This window comes from Nycticebus coucang, chromosome 19, assembly GCF_027406575.1.
Source record: "Nycticebus coucang isolate mNycCou1 chromosome 19, mNycCou1.pri, whole genome shotgun sequence".
Taxonomy (NCBI): domain Eukaryota; kingdom Metazoa; phylum Chordata; class Mammalia; order Primates; family Lorisidae; genus Nycticebus; species Nycticebus coucang.
In genome coordinates this window covers 36,584,027-36,608,263 of record NC_069798.1, presented here as the reverse complement: position 1 = coordinate 36,608,263, position 24,237 = coordinate 36,584,027, and the positions used below count along the sequence as shown (strand labels likewise).

General features: G+C 38.3%; 1 protein-coding gene and 1 non-coding gene across 8 annotated transcripts in view; one reads left to right on the top strand and one right to left on the bottom strand.

Annotated features, from left to right (window-relative positions):
- The window catches only part of LOC128571651 (phosphatidylinositol 3-kinase catalytic subunit type 3-like), a 189,507-nt gene that overhangs the window by 155,605 nt on the left and 9,665 nt on the right, over positions 1-24,237 (bottom strand). For 6 of the 7 annotated variants that reach the window (XR_008375948.1, XM_053571250.1, XM_053571253.1 and 3 more), the window contains one exon: positions 11,166-11,295. Coding sequence is in view for 5 of the 7 variants with exons in the window: in XM_053571250.1 (XP_053427225.1) it covers positions 11,166-11,295 (130 nt within the window). In the remaining 2 variants the exon portion in view is untranslated. Of the gene's footprint in view, positions 1-6,115; positions 6,176-11,165; positions 11,296-24,237 lie in introns of those variants that run through there. The other variant, XM_053571256.1, reaches the window with a different exon arrangement.
- LOC128572249 (U5 spliceosomal RNA) lies at positions 15,768-15,883 on the top strand. Its single transcript, XR_008376142.1, has one exon. It is a non-coding gene; the product is annotated as a U5 spliceosomal RNA (small nuclear RNA).

The window sequence follows — 24,237 nt, the reverse complement described above, 5'->3', positions numbered from 1 at the left end:
AAAATAACAATCCAATAAAATCTAAAGTTAGTAGTCTAACAACAGGAATACATCCACCAGAAATTGAGCTAACCAAACATTAGAAATAAAATAAGTATTTCAAAATAAAATAAAGACATACAACATAAACCAAAACACAAAGGAAAGGATAAGATGTTATTACTACTCTAGCAGTAAGTAAGCCTTAGTATTGAGTACAGAAGAATTTCCCCTTTGGAAAGTCAGGTGGTTTTATAAACTGGTTCTACAAAACCTGCTAAAATCATTGACCATAATATCAAAGGTAGAAAGGAAAGTGAAAACAAGGGAGATTATAGGCAATTTTGACTTATAAATTTCAGAGGAAACTGGCAAACTATATTAAGCGATTAAAAAAAAAACCATGACCAAACAGGACTTATTCCAAGAATGGAAGAACAGTTTAACACAGAAAATTAATGTAAATCCACTGCATTATTGTTGCAGAGACTCCCTTCCAAGATAACACACAGGTTCAGTGATATACCAAGTGGGCTCACAGGACTCAGAGGCAGTTATAGCCAACAGCTAAGATTTATGATGGTGATACAGTAAGGATATACATTTGGACAGGTCAACAAAGGAAAACGATGTAGATGGGGGTCAGAAGAAATACATACACAGATTTTCTATGTTCACCCCTCCTTGTCTTGGAAGAGATACATACAAGTATGTCTATTTCTCTTAACAGAAAAAATGTGGCCCTAGAAAGCCCATTTTGGACTTAGTGTTTCAGGATTTTATTGGGGGTTGGTAACACAGGCATTCTCTGCCTCAGACCTACCAAAATTCTAGACTCCCAGAAAGAAACCAGGTTCAGCATAAATCACATTACACAATCTAGACATAGTAAAACACATGTATCAGTGAGGACTTGTTTCAGAAACCCTGTTCTCAGACACTAATCAAGGGCCAAAACTGCAATCAGACCCTTGTAGAGATAGCAGCCTTAGAGCTGCTATGTAAACTTTTTTCTTTTCTTTTTTTTTTTTTTAAGAGAGAGGGTGTCTCATTATGTTGCCAAGACTGGACTTGAACTCCTGGATTCAAGCAATCCTCCTGCCTCAGATTCACAGGTATATGGCTGTGACTAAAGGTATATGGCACACCTCCTGGGGGCAGGACACAACTACAGCAGGGACAATACCTAACAAATGCAAACATTGTAACCTAATTCTTTGTACCCTTAAACTAACCTGAAATAAAAAAATAGTAACAATTGTAATACTAAAAAAAAAAAAAAAGCATTAATTAAATTTAAAAGAATTACAAAAGGAAAGAATGAAGGAAATCTTTGTTGTTTTTAATCTTTTTTTTAAAATGTAAAATAAGACAAAATACAAAATGTTAATATATGTTTAATACTGATCATGAATATGGATAAGTATCACATACTTCTGTGTACTTTTCTGTTTGAACTGTTCTATAATAAAAATAAAAATTTAAATACATACATAACTTTTGTTTTTTTTTTTTTTTGGCCAGGGCTGGGTTTGAACCCACCACCTCCAGCATATGGGACGGGCGCCCTACTCCTTGAGCCACAGGCGCCGCCCAAAATACATACATAACTTTAAAACTCTGGCATTTAACTTGCCGGGACTAAGAAAACTGAATAAATCTAGTCAATGAGTGCCTTCTTACTACCTCTTCTCACCAATCTTGAGCTTCAATTACCACTTAACTAAATTATCAGGCTAACTCCCCTAGATTGAAGAGCACTTTGTTTGATAAAGCCCACAAACCTCAACAAAATCAATTGGATTGTCTACCACAGATCTCCTTTTTCTTTGTGCTTTAATCCATTCAAAACAAAAGGAAAAATATAAAAATTATTCTCTTATCCTTAGGGATTTTTTCCTTCTAAATTTTAGGCACTTGTAACCACAGCCTTATGTCCAGGCCAAATCACCCCCTTAAAAATCACTGGTTTGTGGGGTGGAAGGCCATCTCACCTTTTAGAGTCTCAAATCAATGGAAAGTCTTTCCCTTCTCCAAACCTGGTATGAAATGACTTATCTCTAACTTGGTTTGCTATTCCTCTTCTTGACTATAATTGCAATCCAAAGTATAATGCGACATCTTTAGTTTTTTCCAAAGTTCCTGTTAGTTCCTGTCATCAAACAGTTCTTTCATAGTTGTTATAATTAGCCTAGAAAAGGATAGTCTTTTTCTCCTCAACCTTTTGAAAAATGATCCAGTGATCAAATCAATATTTTGACAAAGCTTGAACTGAATAATTGAGACTTCATTACTAACCATCACTTTATCATTACCATCACTACTGCCTTTCTAGCTGCATCATTTTTCACGATTACACAAGTATCAGCCACTTCCTCTCCACAACTCTAAAATGTTTCCACAATATTATATTGTTATCTATGTGTTAGTGTTAGTTTTGTCTTTTATATACTTACCATGGGGTTCTCACATGTGTTTGTACCCAGAAGTTCCTATGCTATTAGTAGTTTCCTTGAACAACATACACCTTTTTCACCTTCACTTTTCCTTTTTTTTTTTGTAAAGACAGAGTGCCATGGCATCACACAGCTCACAGCAACCTCCACCTCCTGGGCTTAAGCGATTCTCCTGCCTCAGCCTCCCGAGTAGCTGGGACTACAGGCGCCCGCCACAACGCCCGGCTATTTTTTTGTTGCAGGTCGGCCGGGGCCCGGTTTGAACCCACCACCCCCGGTATATGGGGCCGGCGCCTTACAGACTGAGCCACAGGCGCCGCCCCCCACGTTTCCTTTTTCTTAAGCCTTTCTCTTTTAAAGTTATATTCACTATAGTGAAAAGAAATCTTAAGATTGACTAGGCTTTTTAGTTGTTTTAATGAATGTATTCTTAACAAACGAAGCCACAACTATCATTCATAACTCCATTCATAGCACATACATGTGTTTCGCAATTTTAATTTTCTGAATAAGAACGATATATTCTTCATGCAAAGAAGTTCTTCTCAATCCTTAAATCTTAAACAGATGTCTCTGATACTTAGCTTTGTTAAGAGATTTACACAAGAACCTGGCTTGTCAATTTACCAAACATGAGACTCCAAATAAACCACTTAACTTCTCTAAATTTCCATCTTTTAATAAGTTTAAAAACAAGAAAGGTTATATTAAGTCCTAATCCTACCCTTATCAGAATCAAATAAAAGCAAGTAAATTAATGACAGCTAATATATAGTAGTACTCAGTATCTGCTGGACAAATAAACATTTTATCACTAATATTCCATCTTTATAATAATGCCCCAAAGTAGATAAAACTACCATTTCTATTTTACAGATGAAAATTTCATGACTTAGTAAAGGTTAAATAGCTAGTCTATAGCTAGTCTAAGATTATAGCAAACCTAGAGGCACAACTGGAATCTGAATGAAAAATGGTCTCCAAAGCCATGATCTTAACCCCTCTGCATTTCAGCTTGCAATCTATACTAAAAGTGTCATTGATATTAAAGCACTTTATACAGGCAAAATGATAATAAATATAGTTAATGTTAGTCATAATGGCACTAATAGTGACATCAGGAACTTAGTAATATATTTTTTTGATCTTCCACATTTGAAAGCATGTCTTTGACATGCCAAGTGAATTTGGTGGGGGTAAGAGCACTTGCTCACATACAGAAAGCTAAAATCTCAGGAAGATCTGCTAAGCAATACCTAAAGACAAATATCTATTCAATGCAATCAACCGATACAAAACATTTTCTTTCAAGGACAAATACTTCAGTGGGTCAAATAGTACTACAAAATAATTTAAAGGAAATACTTCAATTCCACCTTACAAAACTAAATGTGTGACTAGAGCTATCTTAATCAATCTTAATTTTAAAGGATTATTTTAATTATAATTTGTCAATATTTATTCAAAAGATGTAGCATAACCAGAACATTGGAATAATACTGAAACTATAAAGAGACACAATCTTTTTCAATTTGTCAAAACTGAGAGAAATAGCTCATAAAACTTTCTACCTGCTTCACTAGCTCACTAAAAAATATTAACAATCTCATGAAGACTAATTTAATTTCTAAACTCTCTTACAAAATGGTGTCCTGGATAACAAACTTAACTGGTATGGTTTCCAGAAAGATGCACTGAACCATTACAAATTAGAAAATTGGCACTCTGATCAGCAGTATCCTGGACAACTTTTGGCAATAATGAAAATGTTCCACATCTGCACTGTCCAATACACAGCCTCTAGCTACACTGGGCTTTTAAGTACTTAAAATGTGGTTATGGTGATAGAGCCATAACCTCAATTTTTAATTTTATCAAATTTTAATTGACTTAAATTTATTTTTATGTATGTATGTATTTATTTTTTGAGGCAGGGTCTCACTCTGTTGCCCAGAATGGAGTACAATGGCATGATCACAGCTCACACAGTTCACACAGTTACACCTCCAATTTCCAGGCTCAAGTGATGCTCCTAGCTCATCTTCCCAAGCAGCAGAGACTGGGCATACGCCACCATGCCTGACTAATTATCTATTTTGATTGACTGATTGATTGATTGTAGAGATAAGTCTCACTCTTGCTCAGACTGGGTTCAAACTCCTGACCTTGGCTTCAGTCCTCCTGCTTTGGCTTCCCAAAGTGTTGGAATTACAGGCATGAGCCCAGCCCCAAACTGACCTAAACGTAAATGTAACTTGTGGCTATCTGTAGAGACAACACAGCTCTAACTCTTAGAAATGCTTAGCAAGATGCTAATTTCAAGAAACTATTCTTAGACAAACTAAAAAATCCATTCCTATTGCAATAAATCTAAGGTTTGGTGCCTGAACCCACAGCAAACCCACACAGGCACTCTGAACTCTGAGGTTCAATCTGAAACACCACCACACTTTGCCACACCATCACTCTACACCCTGTCTACTCAACATTCCCAAATCTATCTGCGTCACACAGACCACAAAGAATTTTTCAACTAGTCATTACTTTCTCTTTGCCTCTTCTTAATCAAATTGACAGAAACTAAAGCACATTCCAAAGGCATCAAGCAGAGCAGCTAAAATGAAATGGAGACAGCAGAGAAGCATGCTTTCACACTAACCTTTCATGTCTAAAGACATGGATTCAAATATAAACCAAACACAAAAGTTGGGTAGGCACATCCAAAACCCCAGGTGCACGGGTATTCTAGTCACAGAACTCCTAGCTAAAAGACAGAACAGATGGGAAGAATGGGCAAATTTGCCCAAGGAAGGCCCGTAAGTCACATAGGATCAAATGGCAGGTCTAGTTTTAGATCTCTAACCGTTCTCCAAACACCTTTCCAAAAGGAACGTGTTAGTTTGCATTCTCACCAGCAGTGTAGAAGTGTTCCCTTTTCTCCACTTCCCAAACATCTCTGGTTTGGGGATTTTGTGATGTGGGCTAATCTTACTGGAGTTAGATGATACCTCAAAGTAGCTTTGATTTGCATTTCTCTCATGATTAAGGATGATGAGCATTTTTTTCATGTGTCTGTAGGCCGTGCGCCTGTCTTCTTCAGAGAAGTTTCTCTTCAAGTCCCTTGCCCAGCCTGCGATGGGATCACTTGTTGTTTTCTTGCTAATACGTTTGAGTTCTCTGTGGATTCTGGTTATTAAACCTTTGTCGGAGACATAACCTGCAAATATCTTCTCCCATTCTGAGGGCTGTCTGCTTGCTTTACTTAGTGTGTTCTTGGCTGTGTAGAAGCTTTTCAGATGTACTCAGTCTTACTATGAAACCAATTTATAGCTTTCTTCTGAAAGCTATAACCCAATTATAGCCCAAAAAGAAGGGGAAAAGGGAGAGGGAGGGGAGGTGAGCGGATGGGTGGAGGGAGAGTAATTGGTGGGAACACACCTACAGTGCATCTTATAAGGGTACATGTGAAATTTACTAGGTGTAGAATATAAATGTCTTAACGCAGTAACTAAGAAAATGCCGTGAAGGCTATGGTAACCAGTTTGATGAAAACGTTTCAAATTGTATTATTAAAACCAGCACATTGTACCCCATGACTGCATTAACGTAGACAGCTATGATTTAATTTAAAAAAAAAAGGGGGGGGGCTGGATCTTAGACAATATAACTTTAATCAATACCTCAGAAGTTTGGTCTCACGATTTTCACAAATCAATTCAAATAGAAAGATACTTCTGGGCGGCACCTGTGGCTCAAAGAGTAGGGCACCAGCCCGTATGCCGGAGGTGGTGGGTTCAAACCCGGCCCTAGCCAAAAAAAAAAAGATAGTTCCTAATTAGAGAAATTTGGAGATGGGAAAGAGAAGATGTGGGGTAAGAAACTGTGTATTTTAATACATTTCATTCTTCCTGTTCCTTACTAGAAGTCTAAGAAATCCACATTATAAAAAATGAAACCTGAACTGAGCAAAGCAGTTTTATTTTCTTTTCTCATACTCATTATTCCTCAAAGGAAAACTAGTCATGTTCACAAAATGATGTAAAATCATTAGAGAGGATAATTTCACCAAAGTTCATTCTGAAAGGATTTGACTTGAAACTGTCAAACATGGTAGGTGTTTAAACTTCAGATATTTAAATTGTACTTAGAATTCAGTTTTCACAGTTGAGCTATAAATCAGAATAAGAGTATTAAGCCAACTTGGAGTTAAGGTTCTCTGCTTAACAATTATATAACACTATTTTTTCACAGTTCAAATAGTTAATCTTCATTTCACAATCTTTTTGTCTACTACACCTAGGCAATCAAGATTGAAGCAGTCCTACAACTCAATCAACTTTCTTACATGGCAGTTTGAAAACTGTTGCCATGCAATTAATATTTGTTTAGGCTTGTGAATATAATACATAGTAACCATGCTTTGCTATTAATTAAAATTTAAGTACAACTTCTTACTCTTAAGCTAACTTTCTTCTCAACAATTAAAGTATACTCTTTCTGGTAAAAGGCAAGGCACATAAATCATGCTTTAAGTGAGAAAAGAGCTGTTTATCAGAAAGTCTGTCTCACTTAAGAAGTTACTAGTCTAACAATAAAATCTAAGAGCACAGCCTGATATTTGCTTTAGGCAAGCTCTGTATATGTAATGCTTTACTCTAGGTACAGGCATTGTAGAAGAAATGAAATGGCATGAACGCAACACATTCACAATTGCAACCTGATAACCACAACTTGAACCTCTACTAAAGTGAAAACTATAAAATACAGGTAGATAAATAATCCCAATTACTCGCTATGCCAGTACTTTTAGAATCACAGAAGATAAAGAGTTGCACAAGACCTCAGAAATCATCTATTGTGAACTTCTGATTTTACAGGCTCAAAATTATTTTCTCCAAGATACTTATACAATATTCTTCCCACTATAAAGTACTTCCCAGTGTAAAGCTTCCAGTTTTGTAAACCTAGGTCATTAGTTTTAAAATACATTTTTCCTCAATAGCAGCAGGTTTATAACAGTTCTGAAACCTCAAATAGCAGAACCAAATGGTGCATCGAGGATGGAACACAGCATTAGCCCAAAGCACCAAGAAATTTTAAAAAGCTTCCTTTAAAGAGAGAGCAATTCTTAACAATGCTACAAACAGGATGTATTTTTCCCCTTAAAAAATGTAACTACTGGGGTGGCGCCTGTGGCTCAACGAAGTGGGGTGCCGACCCCATGTGCCGGAGGTGGCGGGTTCAAACCCAGCTCCGGCCAAAAACTGCAAAAAACAAAAAAGTCTAACTACTGATTGTAATGGTTTCTATTTAGTCTTTGGGGAACATAAGTTAACACTAAAGCAAGCTATCACAGCATAGCAAGCTCTGAAGTTCACACTTCAAAGGTTAAGAGTACAATTCTGTTAGGGGTAAAAGAGTGTGTAAAAGAGCTCTGCTCTAATTTTCACGTACCATTAGGACTGCATATGCTTATTCTCATTTATTTTTATTCCTATTTTAAAGATTTACAAACCAACAAGGATGCATCTGAAAATTGTTAACCACTCTGAGCAATGCAGACAGCATATAAATTTTAATAACAATCTCTTGAAAAAGTAGGAACCTCTTGACACACTCCTTTACAAGGAATTTGTTGACAATTATTGTTACCAATTAACAAAAACATTAAAAAGTTCCCTTCCATGGCTCAGCGCCTGTAGCTCAAGCAGCTAGGGTGCCAGCCACATAACACCGGAGGTGGTGAGTTCGAGCCCAGCCTGGGCTGCCAAACAGCAATGACAACTACAGCCAAAAAAAAAAAAAATAGCCAAGTGTTGTGGCGGGCTCCCAGCGACTTGGGAGGCTAAGGCAGGAGAATTGCTTGAGCCCAAAAGAGTTTGAGGTTGCTGTGAGCTGTGACACTATAGCACTCTACAGAGGGCAACATAGTGAGACTCTGCCTCAAAAAAAAGTTTCTTTCCAATACCTCATTACTTTGTATATGCTTAGTCATCATTTTTAGAGTTGCAATGTACATGGCTATTTTAATGAATAAATATGAACTCATACAACTATTAAGAGGTAATTACTATTTCAATTGTAAAAAAATGTCGATCAATACCAAATCTCATTTTTTTCTCTACTATAAAATTTTAAAGGTTAAAATGAGAAATAATAAACATAACAGGTACATTAAAAAGCCAGAAGTCCAATTCAAATAAATCCAATAATTATGCCATATGAACTAATCTCTGAAAAAATATAGTTGTTGCAAAACTTATTTTTAAAATTTTTTATCAAAAATAATTATGGTAAAAAATCAGAAACATGAACAAAAGCCTAAATAATTTAATAGAGAAATAAAGTGAATAAATTGTACAACCACAAAGCTTTATATCTCTTGACTCTGCCCCTTCCCCCTCAAATTTAGGATTTCATCTACAATGTGCTGCTCTTAAAAGACAATTTAAAAGCTCTTGCTTCTTCAATATATTCTACACTCCTCTCACAGTAGAGATTTAAGCTTTTTCACATTAGAGTAGCTCACAGGCTACTAATGAGCTGATTCCAATAAATATTCTATTAACAATTCAAGATTCATAAAAGTCATAAATAGAGGTTTAAAAAAGATAAACTCTTGGGCGGCACCTGTGGCTCAAGGAGTAGGGCGCCGGTCCCATATGCCGGAGGTGGTGGGTTCAAACCTAGCCCTGGTAAACTCTTTTTTTTTTTTTTTTTTTTTTTGTAGAGACAGAGTCTCAATGTACCACCCTCGGGTAGAGTGCCGTGGCGTCACACGGCTCACAGCAACCTCTAACTCTTGGGCTTACGCGATTCTCTTTCCTCAGCCTCCCGAGCAGCTGGGACTTACAGGCGCCCGCCACAACACCTGGCTATTTTTTTGTTGCGGTTTGGCCGGGGCTGGGTTTGAACCCGCCACCCTTGGCATATGGGGCCGGCGCCCTACTCACTGAGCCACAGGCACTGCCCAAAAAAAGGTAAACTCTTAAAGACAGGGTAGACAAATGAGAGCCTTCCTACGTCCTATGTAAGAATGAAAACAAAATCCCAGATAGGAAACTGAATATTAAATTTTATTTATTAATTATGGAGAATATTGGTCAATATGCTTATTAAGTAGCTAAAACAGCACTTTTCCTTAAAAGAGCAATACAAAACGAAAGGATGGACTTAAGGAAAATATTATTTTGTAGCCAGGCATGATGGTTCACACCAATAATCTAAGGAATCTGGGAGGCCAAGGTGGGTGGACTGCTTGAGCTCAGGAGTTTGAGACTAGCCTGAGCAAGAGCAAGACCTCATCTTTACTAAGAATAGAAAAATTAGGCAGGTGTTGTGGCAGCTGCCTGTAGTCCCAGCTACTCGAGAGGCTGAAGCAAGAGGATTACTTAAGCCCAAAAGTTTCAGCTTCCTGTGAGCTATGATGATGCCATAGCACTCCACCTAGGGCAACAGAGCAAGACTGTTTCAAAAAAAAAAAAAAAAAAAAATCTACCTGAAGCACAAAACCTAGCTAACACAAGCACTTATTCTTTATAATTAAGATTTCCGCCACATGTAAGTGAAAGCAAAAAGCTGTTAAATGCTTGGCATCAAAACTTTCTCCAGACATCATCATTCACACTAATAAGATTGGAAAGGAAAAATACATGTAAGAATTAAAACAAATTCTCTTTACAAAACAACTGTAAAAGCATCTTTAAACAGTATCTAACTCAATGCTATATGGAAAGAGATTCATAAAATAAATGCCAGTGGTTCATTTTAAGTACAAAATCGAGCAAAATTGAGTATTTTTAAGTGAAAACAGTTGATAAAACAATTGTGAAAAACAAAAAATAGTAACAGTCTGCTTATAAAAAGGAGGGTGAAAGAAATTTAGACGAGTTAATTATCTGAGGAAATTTGCTTCCAAAAAACATAACAATCTCCAGCAAGTAATACTTGAATATTTAATGCTGTATCACCAGAAAAAGTAGGTGGTCATCTTGAAAACATCTCCAACATCTTCACGTTTTCAAATCTGGTTGACTTTCAGACATAAAAGGCCATATTTTATATGAAAAGTCCAGAACATGCAAATCCATAGAGACAGAAAGTAGGTTCGTATTTGCCAGGTACTGGATGGAGGAGGAAATGGGGAGTAACTGCTAATAGGTACATGGTTTCTTTTAGGGGTGATGAAAATATTCTAAAAATATACAGTGGTGGCTCAGCGCCTGTAGCTCAAGCAGCTAAGGCACCAGCCACATACACCAGAGCTGGCGTGTTCAAATCCAGCCCGGAAACAAGGACAACTACAACAAAAAAACAGCCAGGCGTTGTGGCGGGCGCCTGTAATCCCAGCTACTTGGGAGGCTGAGGCAAGAGAATCGCTTAAGCCCAACAGTTGGAGGTTGCTGTGAGCTGTGCTGCCACAGCACTCTATAAGGGTGACAGCTTAAGGCTCTGTCTCAAAAAAAAAATTAAAAAATAAAATAAATAAATAAATATATATATATATATATACACATAGTGGTGTAAATACACCACTCTGTGAATTTACTAAACTATTAGACTGTACATTTTCCAAGGGTGAATTTTACAGTAAGTAAATTATATCTCAAAAAACTGTTACGAAAAATTAAATTTCAATTTCAAAAAATCTGACAGAATGCATAATATCATGCTATATTATGATAAGCATCCTTCAGAGCGTTCCACCTGTTCCAAACATCTCTTTTGTACCTTGGCAAGGCGGCTCATCTGATCTTCTGAGAGAGTGCTGCTTGTTCTGCCAGGAGTTTTTGTGGGTTCTGATCCATCTGCTTCTACATTGGGCCAGACTTTCAAGTCATGCATCCCTTGGCGAAACATGCTAGGGAAAAAGAGAATTTTCAAAGTAGAAGTAAATTAATACAGTTCATATAGGACATTTTAGATTCCTCAAAATAAAGAGAATTCTACACAAGGAAATGCATGTCTCTATTGCCAAGCTTTAAGTCTCCACTGGGATGTAAAGCAATTAAGTAAGCAGCTAAAATCCATGTCATACTATTTTCCACATGCCATTCTTTTCTCCTCCAAGCAGTTAGTATTACTACAGAAAAAAAGGAGAGATGGATCAGTAGACAACATACCCACTTCATCACACTGGCGGTAATCTTAAAAATAACAAAATTAAGAATTTGATCAAATTCTTTTTCTTTTTTTTTTTATTTTTATTTTATTTTATTTTATTTTATTTTATTTTATTTTATTTTATTTTATTTTATTTTATTTTTTATTAAATCATAACTGTATACAATGATATGATTATAGGGCATCATACACTCACTTCATAAACCATTTGACACATTTTTATCACAGTGGTTAACATAGCCTTTCCGGCGTTATCTCAGTTACTGTGCCAAAACATTTACATTCTACATTTACCAAGTTTCGCAAATACCCCTGTAATATGCACCACAGGTGTGATCCCATCGATTCCCCTCCCTCTACCCACCCCCCCCTTTCCCACTTCCCCCTATTGTTAAGTTGTAGCTGGGTTATAGCTTTCATGTGAGAGTCCCAAATTAGTTTCATAGTAGGGCTGTGTACATTGGGTATTTTTTCTTCCATTCTTGGGATACTTTACTAAGAAGAATATGTTCCAGCTCCATCCATGTAAACATGAAAGAGGTAAAATCTCCATCTTTCTTTAAGGCTGCATAGTATTCCATGGTATACATATACCACAATTTATTAATCCATTCGTGGATCGATGGGCACTTGGGCTTTTTCCATGACTTAGCTATTATGATCAAATTCTTTTTCTAGGACAAGTTCATGAACTTAATTGTCAAGTCTTGTTTTCTTTCACTTTAAAGTAAGATAAAAATGAATACAATAATGCGTTCATATAAAAAAAATTCCGATGTCTACAGTAAGAAATTTAGCATGTACTCTAAATTCACCCTAAGCTTGGTTATCTTGCTTTAAAGTGAAAGAAAACAAGACCTGACAATTAAGTTCGTGAACTTGTCCTAGAAAAAGCAATACATGCACCTCATTGCTGAGTACTACTACAGTCACCTTCAAAATACACCCCTTGGGAAGCTATGCACTGATGTCAGCTCCTAGTCCACCCTTCTAAGCAATTTTTTAACTCTTTTCCTGCTAAGGCCAGAGTTGCCACAGTATTACCTTTAATGTTCCAAATGTCATCAAAATGCCTTCCTTTCAATATTTCCTTTATCTTCAGATAAAGAAAAAAAGTCCTTCAGGCCAGATCAGATGAGTAGGAAGGATGTTAATTTGTTCAGTGCTAACATCTCCCTCACAGACAATACTGGGTGAGCGCCTTCAGAACTATTTTTTGCACACAACCTTTCTCATGCCAAGATATTCACAACTGTGTCTTTGTCCATGCTTACTTGGTCTGCTATGCTGCTCACAGTCAGCCATTGAGTCACACAACTCAACTAATTTTTAGAATGTTTTCATCAATTTTACTTGCTACTGACCTCATTTCATCAGTGACACTTTCTCTCCCATCAGAAAAATGTTTAATCTATTTGTATACTGACATTTTCTTCTTGACATTTTCCCCATAAAGGTGTACTAAAGTGTCCCTGCTTTGACTCGCACTCTTGCCAAGTTTAACAAGAAATTTAATGTTTGTGGCTTGGCACCTGTTGCTCAGTGAGTAAGGTGCCGGCCACATACACCAAAGCTGGCAGGTTCGAGCCCAGCCAGGCCTGCTAAACAACAATGACAACTGCAATCAAAAAACAGCCAGGAGTTGTGGCAGGTGTCTAGTCCCAGCTACTCAGGAGACTGAGGCAAGAGAATCGCTTAAGCCCAAGAGTTTTACTTTGCTGTAAGCTGTGATACCAAGGCACTCTACTGAGGGCAACAAAGTAAAACTGTCTGAAAAAAAAAAAAAAAAATTTAATGTTTGTTCATTGCTCTAACTCAAGCTTCAACATTCTTGCAACAGCACACAAACATGTAATAGCAATAATGAACTCCATTCAGCAAGACACTGGCACCCATCAACATGAGCACAGCTGTGAGACACTGATAATCAAGGTTATGAAACCTACTGAGCTATTTGGACGGTGCTGCCAATGAAGCGTATGATGGCAAGTTTGCGAACTTGTTTGTCAGATATCATTCATTACCTTTTAACTGTCGTGTTTCTTTCAAAAAGCTACCAAGAAGATCTAAAGATTAAATAAAATCATAAAGAGCTTTAGACAACTGTGTGTTTTAATCATGTTATTGTTGAGTCTCTTGGTCTGTTTTTTGTGGAGAGTTAAAGATGATCTTCTATTAATGTGTTTTCTTTTTTAAATATTTTTTGAACAAGGACTTCCAAATATGAGCTCTACTCAAATATAGTAGCTCTACCAAAGCTGAACGAGCAAGTAATCAACCGGAATGGAAAGGAAAAAACTAGAAATGTGTGTAGGTGAGTAGTAAAAAAAAAAAAAAAAAGTTACGTTTGGATATATTGATACTTTTTAAAGTAGTAAAATCTAAGGCATTTTGTATACCTTTGCACTTAATAATTTTAAAAAATAAGATATGTTTGAATATCTTGATACTTTTTCAATCTTTAAAAAATAGCCGGGCGTTGTGGCGGGCGCCTGTAGTCCCAGCTACTTGGGAGGTTGAGGCAGGAGAATCGCCTAAGCCCAGGAGTTGGAGGTTGCTGTGAGCTGTGTGACGCCACAGCACTCTACCGAGGGCAATAAAGTGAAACTCTGTCTCTACAAAAAAAAAAAAAGAGAAAGGAATATTTTTATATTGTTGGTGGGACTGCAAACTAATACAGCCTCTTTGGAAAGAAGTATGACGAATTCTTTAAGAACTCAGATTAGGCCTCCCATTTGATCCCACAATCCCAGTACTAGGCATCTCCACAAAAGAAAAAAAAAACGGGCGGCGCCTGTGGCTCAGTGGGTAAGGTGCCAGCAAATACCAACATATACAGAGGGTGGTGGGTTTAAACCCAGCCCCAGAAAAACTGCAAAAAAAAAAAAAAATATATATATATATATATATAGCCAGGCACTCTGGTGGGCACCTGTAGTCCCAGCTACTCCGGAGGCTGAGGCAAGAGAATCACCTAAGCCCAAGAGCTGGAGGTTGCTGTGAACTGTGACACCACAGAACCCTACCAAGGGCAATAAAGTGAGACTCTGTCTCTAAAATAATTAAATAATAAGAAGAAAGAAGAAAAAAATCATTTTATCATAAAAACATTTGCACTAGGTTGTTTATTGGAGCTCAATTGACAAGCGCCAAGATGTGGAAACAACCTAAATGCCCACCAACTCGGGAACAGATTAACAAGCTGTGGTATATAATATATACCATGGAATAATATTCTGCCATAAAAAAGATGATGATTTTACATCTTTTGTATTAACCTGGACAAAGTTGAATCACAGTCTTCTCAGTAAAGTATCACAAGAATGGAAAAGCAAGTATCCAATGTAGTCAGTATTAATATGAAGCCAGTAGATGATCTAATTCGTGCCCACATAGGAGAAAAACTCATTTCAGGGTGGCACCTATGGCTCAGGGGGCAGGGCACCAACCCCATATAAACCCAAGAGTTGGAAGTTGCTGTGACCTGTGGCAGTAAAGCACTCTACGAAGGGCGACAAAGTGAAACACTGTCTCTAAAAAAAAAAAGAAGAAGAAGAAAAGAAAAACTCATTTCAAGTTGGGGCAGAGTACCCAAGTCAGGGGGCGAGAAAGGAGGAGGAGGAGTTTGGGGTTCTCCCACTTAATAGACACAATGTAAGAGTTTAAGGCACACCTGTTGGGTGTGGGACACAACTACAACAGGGACTCTACCTAACAAACTCAAATATTGTGACCTGGTTGTACCCTCCCATTAACCTGAAATTAAAAAAGAAAAAAAAAAAGGAAAGAAAAAGGAGAAAAAATGAACACCACTTTCATACAATAAAAATAAAGCCTGACTGATAACAATGTGGAAAAAAAAAAGGCAACGCACACCAAAAAACAATATACAGAAACATAAACACAAACAGTCAACAAACACATCAAAATTGATCATTCTTGTTCATATTTAATAATGCACAAATTACACAAAGAAACATTTTACAACTGTAAAGTGAGTAAAACTTATGGCATCCAATAGTGTCCAGTTTAAGGTCTATACTATTTCCCACTAAAAGTATCTCTCTGAAGAAGAAAAATACCCAATGAGCCTAGTATAGATTGCTTACCAAAAAGCAAAGAAGCTGTCAATGACTATTAATAAAGTACTCTCAAAAGGACTCCTAGTGCCCAAAATAGAATTTATTGGACATTATAAAACATGAAGACATACTCTGGTTTCTCTTCAGATGGTATAAATCTTTTGCCTTTTACTAAAGATTTCCATTGAGAGTAACAATTCTGAGTCTATACCTAATTTTTTGAGGTCTTGCATTTCCAAGGCTACAAAAAAATAAAAACAGTAAATGACTATAACATACCAAAAATGTTTAAGTCCAAAAGTTCATGACAAAATTTACAAACAGGTAAACACAAATTACATCAATCATCACCTTTGCAAGTTACAAGCACATAAACTCATTATTTTTTTAAAAAAATCTACTAATAAACAGTAAGTTGTTTTATTAATCAAAATATGTTTTAACATGGGAAGATAGATTTGATTTCTTTCTTTTTTTTTTTTTTTTTATTAAACCATAGCTGTGTACATTAGTATGATCGTGGGGCACCATATACTTGGTTCATAGATCGTTTGACACATTTTCATCACATTAGTTAACATAGCTTTTGTAGCATTTTCTTAGTTATTTTGCTAAGACCTTTACATTCCACATTTACTAGGATTCACATATACCCTTGTAAGATGCACCGCAGGTGTAATCCTATTAATCCCCCTGCTTCCCCCTCCCTCCCCTCCCTTTCCCCTTTCTCCCTATTCTTAGGTTGTAACTGGGTTATAGCTTTCATGTGAAGGTCCTACATTAGTTTCATAATTCATTATTCTTAAAATTAGAAGAAAGGTAAACATTTTTCTGTCTTTCCTATATGAACTATATACCAGGGTTTCTAAATATTTAATAAAGGGCCAAGTTCTTGAGAAAAAAATTCAATGAAAAAACATATAAAGAATAATACAATGTCACCAATTCTCTAAAAATAGTGATTCCGGTGACAACGAAAGTCAGCGGCAACAGCAACAGCAGCAGCCCAGCTCTAGAGGATAGCTCCGTGGCCATGGCCACAACGGGCAGGCTGGGCTTCCGGGCTTCCGGGCTTCCGTAAGAGCTGGCAAAGGCAGAGCTCCATTCTGGCTAACGAATCATTTGGGCCGCCTACGGGGCAAGTGCAAGGAGCCAGGGACTCAGAGGCTCCCGTGCAGAAGGAGAGTTAAAGGACAGAGGTTTAGCAAGTAACCTGGTGGATTAGAGCTGCAACAAGAGAGAAGGTTGAAGAACTCACATCAACTCTGCCGAGGGGAGCTGTGACCCCAAGAATACAAACAAAAGGTACAAAATCCATCACCAAGCAGACGGGAGTCCCCTGCCCCATGACAACAGCTCAGAGTACTCCATACAAACAAGCGAGCAGAGTTCAAAAGTCCTCCCATTATATCCCACGGGAGAGACCCTCTAAAAACTGGATCTATTTCCCATATTAGGATGCCATGGCACACTCCTGCCAGGCATAAAACTGTATATATTCTCTACCTGTAATTCTGAACTTCCAGCACTCCCCTCCACTCTCGCTCTGAGGTCTGGTAGCCTGTCCCCCAGGAGTACAGATTCTTGGGTATTTTCTCAAGAGGTGAATAGGCCATGGACTGTTGCTAGTCAGTGCTGATTATGCTGCACAGGAGTGAGGAGACGACAGTCAGCTGAGAGGGAACCATACAGGATCGGCGGTGTTCCGAGGCACACAGCACCAGCAGAAGCAGCAAAAATAGGGCTGACCCATGGATATTGCGGAGGCACACGCCCTGTCTCTCTGGGCAACCAGAGGAGGCTGGGCATCTTCTCTGGTGGCAGCCACTGGAGGAAAAGCTCTGGGATGGAAACGCAGGCCCCGAGAGTAAAGGGGTTCCCTGAGGCAGTACCAACGGGTATGGACCATGGAGCCTAGAATACACACACGAACGGCCGGAAGATTCCCAGGGCGGGGCTGACCCAGAGGACTACTTTACTGAGCCCAAGATGCAACCGGCCCTCAGGGATCATTAGCTGAGACAAAGGAGGACAGGCAGAGGCTGGAACTGACAGTTAACCATGCTGCTCAAATACAAACTGCAGCCAAGACTGGGTAGCGGAATAGACAGGGGCTGAGTCCCAGAGTCTGTGAACTCAAACAGCATTGGGAATGTTCTGCATGGGAATACAGCCAGGACAGAAACAAATTCTACAAAGTTGTTCTGTTCTGTCAGTAACATCAATCAGGGGCGGGGCTGGAACTAAACACCCGAGGTTGTCAGGACTCACATCCGCCTGCCGGATAGTAGCAGAGAGAAACGGCCTGACTGAGGAGACAAAGATCTCCCTATGATTCAGGCAGGGGCAAATCCATGGAGGATCTGCTCATTGGAGGCAACTGGGTCACAGCACTGCGGGGTTATCAATGACTGGGTCTGGCAGAGGTGCAAGGTAGGGAAGGAGGCATCAACCTTCCCAGACTTATCTATTTGCTGCGTGGGTCCTCCTGACCTCACAGAGCACCAGAGCAAGTCATATTTGAGTTGTCAGCAGACCCCTGAGATCTAGTTGCCAGACATTTTAAACTCTCCCACCTGAGATAGGTGCTGACTGAGACAATTGATTTGGACCTCTTGAACTGGGCCAGTTGCCCGAGGACGATCCAAGTAGTACCGTGGGTGTGTGGTTGTGGGAAGGTTTGATTTTCCTTTTCCAATTGTTGCCTATGGGGGAGAGGTGACTTCATTGCTGGTATTTCTCCACAGCTGAGGCTTCAATCCAGAGTAACTGATTCACTAGGGTTGTACAGAGACCAGCTGAAAACAAGACAGAGCCACATAGCCCCACCACACCAAGCAGGTCCACAGTGTCTCAGGCCATAGCACTACACGGGTCCTTCGCAAAGCTCCATGGGAAAAGGTACACATACCAGTCCCAGCTTTTGGGCAAAGGGATGGTTAATGACTGTTCCTGGAGCCCACAACCCAACTTCTATTTATCTGCTCATCTACTAAAACAGTGTAAAATAATCATGGGGCGGAATCAGCATAAAAACTCTGGTAATGTGAATAACCAGAGTAGATCAACCCCCACAAGGAAAGATATGGCAGACACAACTGAAGATCCCATTCATAAACAGATGGCCGAGATGTCAGAAATCAAATTCAGAATTTGGATTGCAAACGAGGAAAAGTTAGAATTCGAAATTCCAGGAGGAAATCAAAAGTCTCAAAAATTCAACGAATTTAAAGACAAAATCAGCAGAGATTTTGACACATTGAGACAAGAATCTGCAGTCCTCAAAGATTTGAAAAATAAAGTAGAATACTTCAGTAACAGAGTAGAGCAAGCAGAAGAAAGTATTTCTGGCATAGAAGACAATGCTTTTAAACGCTCCCAAACTTTCAAAGAGGAAGAGAAATGGAGAACGAAAAAGGATCATTCTCTCAGAGTTCTGTGATAATTCGAAGAAAGCCAACATTCACCTCGAGGAATCCCTGAAAGTCATGCAGTGGCTTCGCAAGGCACAGAGGCTCTTCTACATGAAATTATGAAAAAGAATTTCCCAGACATGTCCAGACATTCTGAAATTCAGAGAGCAGACACTTTAAGAACCCCAGCACGACTCAGTCTGAATAAGACATCCACCAGGCACACCATAATTAAGTTCACTAAAGTTAATATGAAGGAGAAAATTCTGAAAGCAGTCAGACATAAGAAAACAATAACCTACAAAGGGAAGAATATTAGAATGACTGCATACCTCTGTCAAAACCGTTCAAGCTAGAAGAGGGTGGTCATTGACTTTTAATCTCCTAAAACAAAATAACTTTCAACCCAGGATCCTGTATCCAGCTAAACTGAGTTTCATTTATGATGGAGAAATTAAATACTTTATTGACATTCACATGCTGAAGAAACTTGCCATAACTAAACCAGCTCTCCAGGATATTCTCAAACCTGTCCTCCATAATGACCAGCATGATCCTCTACCACAAAAATAAACTCACTCAGAAACTTTTGATCAAATTCCAACTTCCACAGTGGTGAAAAAATTAAAAATGATCACTGGACGTTCAAAAAACTCGAGGCCAAAAATTGTACAAGGCTTACCAATATTCTCCATTAATGTGAATGGCTTAAATTGTCCTCTAAAGAGGCACAGGTTGGCTGACTGGATACAAAAACTCTGGCCACATATCTGCTGCATACAACAACCTCATCTTACCTTAAAAGATAAATATAGACTCAGGGTGAAAAGATGGTTGTCCACATTTCAAGCAAATGGTAATCAGAAAAAAGCACGTGTTGCAATTCTATTTGCAGATACAATAGGCTTTAAACCAACAAAAGTAAGGAAGGATAAGAATGGTCACTTCATATTTGTTAAGGGTACTACTCAATAGGATGACATTTCAATTATTAATATTTATGCACCCAACCAGAATGCCCCTCAATTTATAAGAGAAACTCTAACAGACATGAGCAACTTTATTTCCTCCAGCTCCATGATAGTCGGAGATTTTAACACTCCTTTGGCAGTGTTGGATAGATCCTCCGATAAGAAGCTGAGCAAAGATATTTTAGATTTAAACTTAACCATTCAACATTTGGACTTACCAGACATCTACACAACATTTCATCCCCAAAAAACTGAATACACCTTCTTCTCATCAGCCCACAGAACATACTCCAAAATCGATCACATCTTAGGACACAAGTCTAACCTCGTTAAATTTAAAGGAATAGACATTATTCCTTGCATTTCTCGGACCACCATGGAATAAAAGATGAACTCAGTAACAACAGGAATCTGCATACATATACAAAAACATGGAAGTTAAATAACCTAATGCAGAATAATAACTGGGTCACAGACAAGATTAAGAAGGAAATTACCAAATTTTTGGAACAAAACAACAGTGAAGACACGAATTATCAGAACACTTGGGGTACCTCAAAGGCAGTCCTGAGAGGGAAATTTATAGCACTTCAAGCCTTCCTCAAGAGAACCGAAAGACAGGAAGTTAACAACTTAATGGGACATCTGAAGCAAGCGGAAAAGGAAGAACATTTCAACCCCAATCCCAGTAGAAAAAAAGAAATAACCAAAATTAGAGCAGAAATTAAATTGAAAACAAAAGTATTATAGAACAGACCAATAACTCAAAAAGTTGGATTACTGAAAAGGTTAATAAAATAGATAAACATTTGGCTAACCTAACCAGGGACAAAAAGAGTAAAATTTCTAATTTTATCAATCACAAATGACAAAGATGAAATAACAACAGACTTCTCAGAAATTCAAAAATTCCTTAATAACTATTACAAGAAACTTTATTCTCAGAAATATGAAAATCTGAAGGAAACTGACCAGTACTTGGAAGCACGTCACCTTCCAAGACTTAGCCAGAATCAAATGGAAATGTTGAACAGGTCTTTATAAAGTTCTGAAATAGCATCAACCATACAAAATCTCCCTAAAAAGCAAAGCCCGGGGCAGATGGTTTCACGTCAGAATTCTACCAAACCTTTAAAGAGGAACTAGTACCTATATTACTCAACCTTTTCAAAAATATAGAAACACAAGTAATACTGCCCAACACGTTCTACGAAGCAAACATCACCCTGATCCCCAAACCAGGAAAAGACCCAACAGGAAAAGAAAATTATAGATCAATATTACTAATGAATATAGATGCAAAAATATTCAACAAGATCCTAACAAACAGAATCCAGGAACACATCAAACAAACTGTACATCAGAAACAAGTCGGTTTTATCCCAGGGTCTCAAGGCTGGTTCAATATATGTAAATCTATAAATATAATCCAGCACATAAACAAATTAAAAAACGAAGACCATATGATTCTCGCAATTGATGCTGAAAAAGCTTTTGATAATATCCAGCATCCCTTCATGATCAGAACACTTAAGAAAATTGGTATAGAAGGGACATTTCTTAAACTGATAGAGGCCATCTACAGCAAACCCACAGCCAATATCGTATTGAATGGAGTTAAATTGAAATCATTTCCATTCAGATCAGGAACCAGACAAGGCTGCCCATTGTCTCCAGGCTCTTTAACACTGTAATGGAAGATTTAGCCATTGCAATTAAGGAAGAAAAGGCGATCAAGGGTATCTATACAGGGTCAGGAGAGATCAAACTTTCACTCTTCACAGATGATATGATTGCTTATCTGGAAAACACCAGGGATTCTACCACAAAACTCTTAAAAGTCATCAAGGAATACAGCAGCGTCTCAGGTTACAAAATCAACACTCATAAATCGCTAGCTTTTATATATACCAATAGTCAAGCTGAAACAACTGTCAAGGACTCTATTCCATTCACAATAGTGCCAAAGAAGATGAAATATTTGGGAGTTTACCTAACAAAGAACGTGAAGGATCTCTATAAGGAGAACTATGAAACTCAAAAAAAAAAAAAAAAAAAATAGCTGAAAATGTTAAAAAATGGAAAAACATACCATGCTCATGGCTGGGTAGATCAACATTATTAAAATGTCCATACTACCCAAAGCAATATAAAATTTTAATGCAATACCTATTAAAGCTCCACCATCATACTTTAAAGATCTAGAAAAAAGAATACTTCATTTTATATGGAATCAGAAAAAACCTCGAACAGCCAAGAAATTACTCAGAAATAAAAACAAAGCAGGAGGAATTACACTACTAGACCTCAGACTATACTATAAATCGATAGTGATCCCAAACAGCATGGTACTGGCACAAAAACAGAGAGGTAGATGTATGGAACAGAATAGAAAACCAAGAGATAAACCCAGCTACTTACCGTTATTTGATCTTTGACAAGCCAATTAAAAACATTCAGTGGGGAAAAGAGTCCCTATTTAACAAATGGTGCTGGGAGAACTGGCTGGCGACCTATAGAATACTGAAACTGGACCCACATCTTTCACCATTAACTAAGATAGACTCTCACTGGATTACAGATTTAAACTTACGACATGAAACTATAAAAATACTAGAAGAAACTGCAAGGAAAACTCTTGAAGAGATTAGTCTGGGCGAATATTTTATGAGGAGGACCCCCCACCACCCCCCACCCCCCCGCAACTGAAGCAACATCAAAAATACACTACTGGGACCTGATCAAACTAAAAAGCTTCTGCACAGCCAAGAACACAGTAAGTAAAGTCAGTAGACAACCCTCAGAATGGGAGAAATTATTTGCAGGTTATATCTCCGACGAAGGTTTAGTAACCAGAATCCACAGAGAACTCAAACGTATTAGCAAGAAAAGAACAAATGATCCCCTTTCAGGCTTGGCAAGGGACTTGAAGAAAAACTTCTCTGAAGAAGACAGGCGCGGGCAGCGCCTGTGGCTCAGTGAGTAGGGCGCCGGCCCCATATGCCGAGGGTGGCGGGTTCAAACCCAGCCCTGGCCAAACTGCAACAAAAAACTAGCCGGGCGTTGTGGCGGGCGCCTGTAGTCCCAGCTGCTCGGGAGGCTGAGGCAGGAGAATCGCGTAAGCCCAAGAGTTAGAGGTTGCTGTGAGCCATGTGACGCCACAGCACTGTACCCGAGGGCGGTACAGTAAGACTCTGTCTCTACAAAAAAAAAAAAAAAAGACAGGCGCACTGCCTACAGACACATGAAAAAAATGCTCATCATCCTTAATCATCAGAGAAATGCAAATCAAAACTACTTTGAGATATCATCTAACTCCAGTAAGATTAGCCCATATCACAAAATCCCAAATCCAGAGATGTTGGCATGCGTGTGGAGAAAAGGGAACACTTCTACACTGCTGGTGGGACTGTAAACTAATATGTTCCTTTTGGAAAGATGTCTGGAGAACAGTTAGTGATCTAAAAATAGACCTGCCATTTGATCCTAGAATTCCTCTACTAGGTATATATCCAGAAGACCAAAAATCACATTATAACAAAGATATTTGTACCAGAATGTTTATTGCAGCCCAATTCATAATTGCTAAATCATGGAAGAAGCCCAAGTGCCCACTGACCAAGGAATGGATCAATAAATTGTGGTATATGTACACCATGGAATATTATACAGCCTTAAAGAAAGATGGAGACTTTACCTCTTTCATGTTCACATGGATGGAGCTGGAACACATTCTTCTTAGCAACATATCTCAAGAATGGAAGAGAAAGTATCCAATGTACTCAGCCCTGCTATAAAACTAATTTATAGCTTTCATATGAAAGCTATAACCCAATTATAACCTAAGAATAAGGGGAAAGGGGAAGGGGAGGCGAGGGGAAGAGGATGGGCAGAGGTAGGGTAATTGGTGGGACCACACCTAAGGCGCATCTTACAAGGGTACATGTGAAACTTACTAAATGTAGAATATAAATGTCTTAACACAATAACTACCCTGTTTCCCCGAAAATGAGACAGTGTCTTATTTTAAGGTGTACTCCCAAAGATGCACTAGGTCTTATTTTCAGGGGACGTCTTATCTTTCCTATAAGGAGGTCTTATTTTCAGAGGATGTCTTATTTTCGGGGAAACAGGGTAAGAAAATACCAGGTAGACTATGTTAACCAGTGTGATGAAAATCTGCCAAATGGTATATAAAACCAATGTATGCTGC